At 35.8% G+C, this 10,875-nt stretch overlaps 1 protein-coding gene across 1 annotated transcript; it reads left to right on the top strand.

Moving 5' to 3' along the window:
• Positions 1-6,404: 6,404 nt before the first annotated feature.
• On the top strand, positions 6,405-8,091 carry LOC113063998 (alpha-2Db adrenergic receptor-like). Its single transcript, XM_026234479.1, has one exon. The coding sequence runs from the start codon at positions 6,619-6,621 to the stop codon at positions 7,996-7,998; it is 1,380 nt and encodes a 459-aa protein (XP_026090264.1). The 5' UTR covers positions 6,405-6,618; the 3' UTR covers positions 7,999-8,091.
• The last annotated feature ends 2,784 nt before the right edge of the window (positions 8,092-10,875 follow it).

Genomic DNA, 10,875 nt, shown 5'->3' with positions numbered 1-10,875 from the left:
CATGTGTGGCATTGGAAACTTTTTCATGTCATTTACCTTTTGAAGACATGAAGTTTCTAAGACAGTTTTAATGGGATTTTTGTATAACAAAAAGTGCAAGAAACTCTGTTTCAAGAGAGAATAATGCGATTTAAAAGTATATGTCAGCATTCCAGGGAATATCAGATATAATATTAGATCTGTATTTTATAGTGTATATTTTACCAAGCCCCAACTATTACAATTCTATAATTCAAAACAAATCAGAGATGTGAACATTTCTTTATCATTCACATGTGCCCAACTGAATCCACATCATCCAGTTAGCACCTACATAAATTCTAAAGCATAATTTTAATATGCATCCTCATTTAGCAGCATGCACATTGAAATCTGACAGATGCTTTTGCCGCACACTTATCTGAGCACTGCAAGGGCTGCGCTTGTCAAATGTTCTATCATTTTGTGTTTCTCAATCATCTCGCTCCCACTTCCACTGACTGCGCAGATGTCTGCCAGAAAGCTCCCCAATGCAGTGACTTAATGCTTTGAACAGTAGGATCCATTTAAATGACTATGATTGAGACGTCCCAGCCAAAAGCTATTGAATGGCTTTCAATAGCATGCGAGTGTCAGCGTTATTAGCGCTTTCGAGAAATCGAATGCCTCGGGTTATATAAATCAAACACTTGATAATTATCTCAGCTCAGTAGGAAAGGAGTCTGGTAATGTCATCATTTCTCATCTCTAATGAGCAGGGACTAAAGGTCAAGGGGAAAAGTAAAGGTTGTAATAGAAAAAAGAAGGAAATCGAATCATGTGCATGCAGTGATACTCATGGTTTGGCATATAGCTTCCATTTCTCTTTATTCACCAAGTCTTCCAGCAATATCACAGTTAGTTTTGACTTTTGATTTATATTCAATGATGGGTGACAATTTTGACATGTAACTGAGTAATAGAGAGGACTTGTTTAAATACACTTGACGACTTCAGAAAGCGTATTATGTTGACTTTATGTTACTAAGCCTATTGTGGTTGTTCTGTACTCAAACTAGGTAGATTAAAAACCAACAGTGCCATACAAAGGTAACAGTAAACAGAATAAAGCAAATGAACTGATTAATTTTATTTTTTATTTTTTATTTTTTATTTTTTATTTTTTTTTTACTGTGACTCTCCTTGTGTGAAATGAAGAGGATTAAGCATCTCTTGTTTGTAATTGGCTTATTGGAGTCAAAAGACACATTGTCTAATGTGGAAATCTCCAATGTCTCTAATCTCTTTCGTCAGCTGTGTTGATGAAATGATACATGAGTGACTTTTTGCATTGAACATCATTAGTCAATAAATCCCCTGTGTCAATTTGTATTCATTATTTCGTGATGTTCTGGAATACGTGATTCTGATTGGTCAGTTGTTAAGGCATGGTGATGGTACCAAAAGGACTTCTTACACTGAGCTTTGTGGCGCACTTCCATTTTCAAATGTTTGTTCAGTGCTGTCAATACTGATTTGGTGCTCAAATATTATCAGTTTTTATTTATGATCAATTTTTGTATTAAAATAATTAAATAATAATGATAAGGACAATATCACAATATTATTAACTGTGCGTGTTTTTTACATTTTCATTTTTTTGCCTTCTCTCCGTTCCTCTTTTAAAGCAAAGAAGCTGGATTGTGTAAGTCAAATGCGAACAAAGAAACCGCCTGTGGATCTGAATCATGAACAGAGAGGGCCCGGGGGGATCCCTTCAAGTTGGGAATTTGTCACAGGGGCTGCGTTTTGACCTTTGACATGAAGCTGTCACTGCCCTGATCGTCTAGATTTTCTTTTTCTGCATCTCATTTAATGATTCAAGGTAAACCGGGTTGTTGTTTTTTCCCCTTTGTGGTATCTCCCTGTTCAATTCTCACACTCACACCCCCACATTCTCACCTCCAGTGAGCACGTCTAAGAGCAATGTTATAATTACATTTACCTCTTTGCATAACAATGTGAATGACCAAGTACATCTATGAGCTATATTTTGGAATGCATGTGACATTGGGCAAAGAAAGCCCCCCCCCCCCCCCCCAAATATCACATTCGATTTTAAACACAGAAAATATTAGCTGTTACATTTAGCCTTTTCCAGCATCTACAGTAAAGTCTCATCATTGACCCTGAAAGGACAGGTCCTGCTTCAAAAAGCAATTACTCACACTTTCACATACCAGCTCACCTTTGGAAAATTATTTTTCTCATTAATTGAAATTTTAAAGGCTTTTGGTTTATCATTTGTGCCATAACTTTTAGGCGGCTTTTCCAACCCCTTTCAATGGAAAACTACTGATAGACACTCATGTAGCATTTCAACATGGTCAGGAGTGATATAGCTAACAGAAACATTAAGTACAAACTTAAATGTTCCTCATCATCCATCAAGAGCTCCTATGAAAGGCATTTGTCCTAATTAGAAGTATATAATAATATAATATAATAATCACCCTAATCATTTACTTTTTCTGTATTTTTGTTTTAGTAAAATACTTTTAGCTATATATATATATATTTTTTCAGAGAATATTAAGTATATATAAGAATATATATTTAATGAAAAAATATTAATCTTATTGCATAAATAAATCATGTGCATCATGTAATAACATCCAAATAAATTTGTTTTATTAAATCATCAGCGTCAAACAAAATTAAATTTAAGGTTCTGACAGAAATAGCTCCTTTTTCTAAGTATTTTTTTTTTTCCAGCACATTATTTGAGATGTTCATAGATCATTGCTTTGACTTGGATACAGAAATAAAGGCAGTGATCAATCCCGACAAAACTACAGGTGATGACAATTAATGCAAATGAACAAATAAATTGTGGTTTGATGAAACTGCTATGCATTGATTTTTTCCCTCCCCCTTTGAAGCTTTAAATAAGGAGCCTCATTTGCTGAAGGGCAAAAACCAAAGGAACTTGGAGCAGAAAACAGTTCAGGGCTGTGTTCAAGGCACAAAACCTTGTGTTTTCCTCCAGCAGTGTGTGCCGGTGGCATCATAGGAAGCTACAGATGCAATGCTGGTAAACCCACCAAGTCATTACACACACTAAGGGAGTTCAGCATCCCTGAGTTCATAAAACTTAATATCCCGCTGCCCGGTGGGATATTCTGCAGAAAATTGTGTGTTCGCATGTATGATTGCATGCATGAGAACCAGTATAGTGACAAAGAGCAAGAAATGTGCACAGTTGCCACACATCTGACCTTGTCACAGAAAGCAGCAGGAATGACACGTCTGTTTGCTGAGATATATAAGTGCTGACTCTGACTCCTGTGAAAAAAAGCAACCAAATGAGAACAACAGATCCCAGCACACTCCACTCATTAAACAGTGAAGCTCCAGTGTTCATTTGTGAGTATTTAAGAACAAAGAATATTGTAATATTTCTTAATATTGACCTTCTTCCTGAATTACAATTAAGAGGGCTCAATTTAATTTGTAATTACATCAATCAGCAATTTTAAAGCCAGAGCATTTGCCCTTAAAGAGCTAGCCATAAAGAGAGCAGGGCTGATTACTCAGCAAACCCCTAGTGTGAGTCAATTGCTCATATTAGTAATGCAGCATTCAATGCAGTGTCTTTCTCATGTGCTTTAGTGAGCTGCCTACAGAGGCAATATTTGACGGCATCAGAGATGTTACAAAACCTGAGAAAAATATGGTTAAAAACATGCTGTTGAAGGGTCATCATTTACTCACCCTCATGTCGTTGTATGACTATATTTCTTCTGTTGAACATAGAAGATGATATTTCAAGAAATCTCTCAGTGGTTATTTATTGATTTGTTTGTGTTCCACAGGCATACAACATGTCATACAGGTTTGGACCAACATGGAAGTGAAATCTGATTTTTATTTATTTATTTATTTATTTGAATGTTCCCTTTAAACCTATAAGGCCTATTGTATCATGACTGAAATGCAAATTATGAACAACATATTGTACACAATCTAATGCATGCATTGAGTGAACTATTAGATAGTTTACAATTTTTTGCAACTAAATGGCCTTTTAGTATAATTGTAAAAAAAAAAATATATATATATATATATATATATATATATATATATATATATATATATATATATATATATATATTTATTTAAATATATATTGCACTGCGTTATATGTTTTGCTCCTCGCAATAAAAACTACAAAGCTTTGATTACATCATCTTAAGCATTTAAATATCACAGATATAGAGCGACAACTGATATTTGCATGCATTTTCTGTAAGTAGTCTGCTATACTGTTATAAAGATGCCTATTTTTGCTCAGTTTGGGCGTCTGAATAAAACTGAGGTGTTTTATCGTTCTCGAGTATAAGCCCCATATTCTTGATCACACTATATGAGTCATAAAAGCCTGATCAACAACATTTTTAAAATATATTTCTGAATGTTGTTTTGTGAGTCACGCTTTGCAGTGTTAAATTATCTTATAGCCAAATTCAAAGGCAGCATTAAATACATTCTTTAGAATTAATTCTGACATGTTCAGTGAAAAAATTATCCTGAGACGGTGTATAAAGGTGAGAGAAATGTTAACTATAAATATACTTCTTGTTAATTTAACAGTTTATTGTTAATGTAACAGTAATCTTATAATTTATATCAGATTTGTTTATTTTTATTCTTACTGGTATTGTGCAGTTGTGTGATGCCCTTATGGCACCTATAAGCTCCTATATAGCTCCTTTGGTGTAGAAAACACATTACTGTCGCAAGCTCCTCAATGCAATGCTTCGAAAACATTTCTCTCTCTCTCACTCACTGGAAAAATCTGACCTGAAAGTAGAGTGGGGCTTAAAACTCTTAAGACTAAATTGACAAGCTGGGTATTCAAAAATAAATTGAAATCTGGAATTACATAAAAAATGTTGGGATATTGAATGTACATTGTGAAATAAAATGAAGACATATTTAGGATTCTGCTCTTTTTATTGACATCGATGGTTCTATCAGTTAGTCAGTCTGTTGCATAAAAAAAGTTGTTTTATATTAAATTAATGCAAATTACTGTTGAATCTCAATATTTATATAACACAATAGTATGTCCTATTTTAATCAACTAGGTTTATGTGATTTATCAATTCAGCGCCATACTTTGCAAACATTCTTATTTTGACAAAACATTTTAACAAAAGCCATTACGCCTCAATGCTGACTGAATTACTCATTGTTCAACAAGTAACTATAACTATACTAATAGTTCAGCAGTGTTAACTAACTCATGAATTCTGTTTTTACACTCAAAAATTGTGTTATATATAAAAACACTTTCATTTTAGTGTGATTTGTAAAAGCAAATCTCCAGAGATACAATTAGTTGGTTACATTTTAAATTCTGCATAATATGCTATTTTCAGCTAGTAGTCAATGAATCTCACTTTCAGTTATTATATACGGCTGGAATAACAGGCCTAATTGTATAGCAAGTTAACAATCACGTCTCTAAAAACAAATGAGGATATTTGTTGCTTAAGCATGTGGAGCACAGTGAAGCATCCAAATTACCCCAAAGCTCCAGCATGTAGTGTATTTTATATGGCATTAATCAGTTTACACTGGAAATTTATTAGTGACTAATTGCCTTCAGGAGGAACTGTCACAAGATTACATATTGTGAAAATGCTAGTAATTATAACTTTAAATAAATGTATTCCACAATAAAAAACCTGATAATTGGTAAACTGTAGGTTACATTACATTGTTTGTAATTTTGATATTGTAAAATAAAATTGTATTTAAATTTTATATAAAACCTATAAAGATATAATATTATTATATTCATTTGATTCCTTATTATTATTATTATTATATCTGTTTATATTTCATTCAAATTATACTTTTCATTTGTGTTACTGTTATGTGTTAAGGTGTTGCAAAAATAAGAATTCAATTATTGTGATGTTTTATCAGCTGTTTGTCTCTTAGTCTGACAGCACCTATTCACATGGGATCCATTGTTATCAAATTAAATGTCCAATGAATGGCTCTAGAAGGTAAATGTTAATGCAATCTAGCAATTGTACCTTGCTTTTGACAAATTATTTAGTAACTAACTGTATTATATATAGCATTATATAATTCTTAAAGGATTACTGGGTAATGAAGTGAAACTGATTAATATATCCCATGTACATTCATGACTTATTCATGAAAGTTATTACACGCCACCACTTATGGATTTTACAATGCTTTATTGCTAATTAATCACACATCAAGAGCTTGCATAGTTTGACAGCGCAAACAGTACACCCCCGTCTCGTTAAGAGAGAGAGAGAGAGAGAGAGAGAGAGAGAGAGAAAGAGAGAGAGAGAGAGAGAGAGAGAGAGAGAGAGAGAGAGAGAGAGAGGAGGAGTGAAACGGGCACAAACACTCCCATATTTGTTCAGCCCGACACACTGGAGCGTTCCGAGGACTCAGGCTCATGTCTGGTACATTCCCTGCCTCCTCTTTAGCAAAACAAAAGATGTCTTGGTTCTGTGTGGTTGACCACTGCCCCGTCAAAAAGGCACCTGAAATTGATGAAAGATATTCATATCATCTGGGAGTTTTAAAAGTTAGCACACTATCTTTGGTATGATACGTTTGGCGCAGAGTTTTCTGCGGATCGCGCAGCGCTTCAGATTGGCTGCTACAAGTTTGAAGTCGAAGCGCGTTTCGGATGAGAATACGCCTGGAAATGGGGGATCAGCGCCGACGGCATTCAGAATGGATATAACTACTATCACCATCCTCTCGCCGAACTCATCCGCGGATACTAATGGCACGAGCGCGCCTAGACCCCCGCCGCATTCACAGTACGTTGCGGTGCTCATCATTCTCGTGGTTACCGTAATTATCTTGGTGACCATAGTGGGTAACGTTTTAGTGGTGGTGGCCGTTTTCACCAGCCGCGCGCTGCGTGCGCCACAGAACCTCTTTCTGGTCTCTTTGGCGTCTGCTGATATTTTGGTGGCCACTTTGGTTATTCCGTTCTCCCTAGCCAATGAAGTGATGGGCTACTGGTACTTTGGAAGCACCTGGTGTGCATTCTACCTGGCTTTAGACGTGCTCTTCTGCACGTCATCCATTGTGCACCTTTGCGCCATAAGTTTGGACCGCTACTGGTCTGTCACCAAAGCGGTCAGCTACAACCTAAAGAGAACCCCGCGGAGAATAAAGTTCATGATCACGGTGGTGTGGGTCATCTCGGCCGTGATTTCCTTCCCACCGCTTCTCATGACCAAACACGACGAGCTGGAGTGTTTGCTGAACAACGAGACCTGGTACATCCTCTCCTCCTGCATGGTGTCGTTTTTTGCGCCTGGTCTCATCATGATTTTGGTGTACTGCAAGATCTACAGGGTGGCCAAACAGCGCGCGTCCACCGTGTTCGTGGCTAAGAACGGGATGGAGCGACAGCCTTCCCAATCCGAGACCTGCTTCGTGCGTAAAGGCAAGTCAGATATGGAGAGCCCCAGCAGCCACAGCTCAGGCAGCCGAGAGCGCAAAGGCGAACTCGACGACATCGATCTGGAGGAGACGAGCGTCTCCAACAGACAAAGAAACTCGCGCTTCGCCAAGAGCAGGAAGGTGGAAGGGGCTCACGCGTGTCCAAAGCAAAATGGACGTCTCTCTTGGGCATGTAGTCGCGCGTCGGACGTCGATCAGGAGCCGAAGGCGCGTCAGCTGTCTTTGTCCAAGTCCAAACTGGCACAGATGCGAGAGAAGCGCTTCACCTCCGTGCTGGCTGTGGTTATGGGGGTGTTCGTGCTCTGCTGGTTTCCTTTTTTCTTTACGTACAGCCTTCATGCCATATGCCGAGAAAGTTGCCCAATACCGGATTCAATGTTTAATCTCTTTTTCTGGATTGGTTACTGCAACAGTTCTGTGAACCCCATAATTTACACCATTTTCAATAGAGACTTTAGGAAAGCGTTCAAGAAGATAATGTGCAAGCATTCTGTACGCACGTAAATGCACACACATATGTGTATGGGTCAATGACAAATAAAAGTGTCAGAGAGGGAATCTAATATATCATAACATATAATAAAATAAAATATTATACACTGTAAAAAGTGGTAAATATAAAAATATTTAGGTTTAATCAACATTTTTTTAGGTTACCATTTTTTTCAGTGTATAATATATAAATATATCTGCCTTAAAAAAATGTAAAGTGGTGTAATCATTAAATAAAAGCTACTAAAATTATTTCCTTGCACACTGAATATGCATAGATATATTAGTATATAAAAAGCTTTCAAATCGTTTTCAAACATAATTTTTATTATGATAGAATTTTGATTAATGAATATCATAGCGTTCTTAGAGGCTGACCCCATTGGACCTAAACAAATCATCTTAACACACAGTAGTACGAGTTCTATGGTTTTCTTGGCACATGAAAACAGAATGTCTTTCTGCATATTACACCATGTTACACCACAATAATAATAATAATAATAATACAAATTAAAAAACTGCTTCCATTGTTATTTTGAAGTGAAAGATATAATTATCTTCTAATTCTCTTAGTAGTTTGTTTTATAGTCTCCAGCTGGTTACACCACTTTGACATATTTTCATTAAACCCCACAAATATGACTTCTAATTCATAAATGTAAAAAAAAAATAAAAAAAATAAAAAAAATTAATAAATATATATCATTGTACAACTGTTCAAATAGAAATGGCATTTTTTTATAATTTAATGGATCCTGACAAAAATGAGTGTCACATCATTGACCCATATATATTGTATGTGTTGGCATGTGTGTGCATGTAACCATCATGTTTATCTGTGTATGAGTTTGTCTGTGTGCTCTGTAAATAGTGTTACGGGTTCTCTAAGCATTTCTCTTGCTTGTGCACATATTTTGTACTGTACTCTATTTATGTTTGACATTTTAACTTAAGTTATACAATATGTTTATTTCATCAGATAAACACAGACAGGTTATCTGGTCTAATGTGAAAACTCCCTCAAAGACCACACATTATGTGGCAGTCCTCTTTAATTATGTATTATTTACAGGAATACATGTTCAAAATACTTCAGAACTGGATTTAAACATCTTAGATAAGACAGACGCTTTCATTAAATTGGCTCAGTGTACAAAGACATCAATGTGAGACATTTTAATAAAGTTTTTGAGCTGACCGGTGTTTATGAAAGAAACATTTGCACTTGCATTTATTCATTTAGAAGATGCTTTTATCCAAAGTGATTTACAATTGAGAAATACGAGCGATTCATCATAAAGAGGCATATAAAAACATGAAGTGTTTGCTATACAACGTTTCCGACATTGTTCAGATAAGTACAAGGTAGACAGGGAGGAATTAAGGAAAGATCACGTTTTTTTAAAAAAACAAATCTAACCCTTTTAACTGTTAATATCTCAGAATATTTTTTAATCAGTTACCAGAAAGAAAACTGCAAAAGTTTGCTCATTAGAAGCACATGTTTTTCAGTCTTGTGACAACACTGCAGATCTGACTCGTTGCCGCTGTCCTTGGTCCTGATGGGCTTCAAAGGCCTGTAAGAAAACCTGGTGGTGAATTTGTCTCATCCACAAGCTTTAAATACATGTAATATAAATTTTTCCTTTCCTCCCAATATAATAATGTTAAATTAACTACATCAATCAAAGGCTGCATAAGAATAACTAGGTTTAAATGTGATTGCCCTCTTTTCAATGTAATTTATATGTTAATGCCTCTATAATTGTATAATAAAATGTCCATAGCATTTAAATCTCAGCTGAACTGAGTTACACAGAGTAGCTTATTCAAATCACCTTTAAAATGAAAGACTATATGATAGATCACATTCTGTCTGTCTGAGCCAAATAAGAATGAATAATGTGCTATTTTTTTTGTTTGTCCTTATTTGGCAAAAAATCGAATCTTTATTGTTCCAGATCATAACAGTGTTGTGATGTTACTCACCATAAATCAACACGATGTTAATGAAATAAATACAGTATTATTTTTTATAATGCACTCATGTAAAATCTCAGATAAAGGCTGGATCAAATGACAACAGGTCCCTGTGACACAAATGCCAGAGTATTTTAGGGATATTTTCAAGGTTAAAATCAAAAGTGAAAACTATAAATAAATAAATAAATTTGTGTGTGTGCGTGTGTGTCTTTTATAATAATTAATAATCAACGAAAATGAATAATAACTTGGTTAGTCATCTTATCACAGCATGAGAGCAGGTTAGCAACAATGGATGGTAAGAGTCCCCCATGTTGGAGGATGTGTGAAAATTATGCAAGTGATGAAAGGATCCTGTTGTGTTTTATTTCAGCCATTTGATGCATACTGTGCGTGATAATGAAACAACAATTGTTCAAGTTCAGGGGCACCTTATTACACATTCGGCTCCAGTTCAGTTTCAATGGATGCACTGCACAAACAGGAAAGAGGGTGCCTCACTGCTTAGCCCTCTGGGGGGGCCCACCACATGGCCGTTCAGTAATTCTGCCCTGTTCTTTTCTGAAACCAAGTTCCCTAATGAGACAGCTGACAGAACTGGTGCACAGTTATATCTAAGCCAATCTCGCTCTCCTACTTGAAAGCTATTGAAAAACTTCCATCTCTGAAATCAGCTTCTGAGAACAGATACATCGTGTTCAATGACCAGAGACACACATCAAGGAAGAATGAAAGAGAATAGCAAAAAGCAAGGGCAGATTCCCTCAGAGGAAAATTTTGCTGTATCATGTGCGTTATCTTCTGCTCTTGACCCAACATAGAGGACAATGCTGTTTCACAACAAATAGTGTGATGTTCTGGTGGTCACAAAACTGCCATCAAAACATATGTAATATCTTGCTT

The sequence above is a fragment of the Carassius auratus genome, chromosome 46 (genome assembly GCF_003368295.1).
Source record: "Carassius auratus strain Wakin chromosome 46, ASM336829v1, whole genome shotgun sequence".
Taxonomy (NCBI): domain Eukaryota; kingdom Metazoa; phylum Chordata; class Actinopteri; order Cypriniformes; family Cyprinidae; genus Carassius; species Carassius auratus.
Note: the sequence above shows the minus strand (reverse complement) of the source record. Positions and strands in the feature narration are given on the sequence as shown.

Excerpts from the sequence above, each read along its gene's own strand:
- LOC113063998 (XM_026234479.1), top strand. The coding sequence starts at position 6,619 with ATGATACGTTTGGCGCAGAGTTTTCTGCGGATCGCGCAGCGCTTCAGA.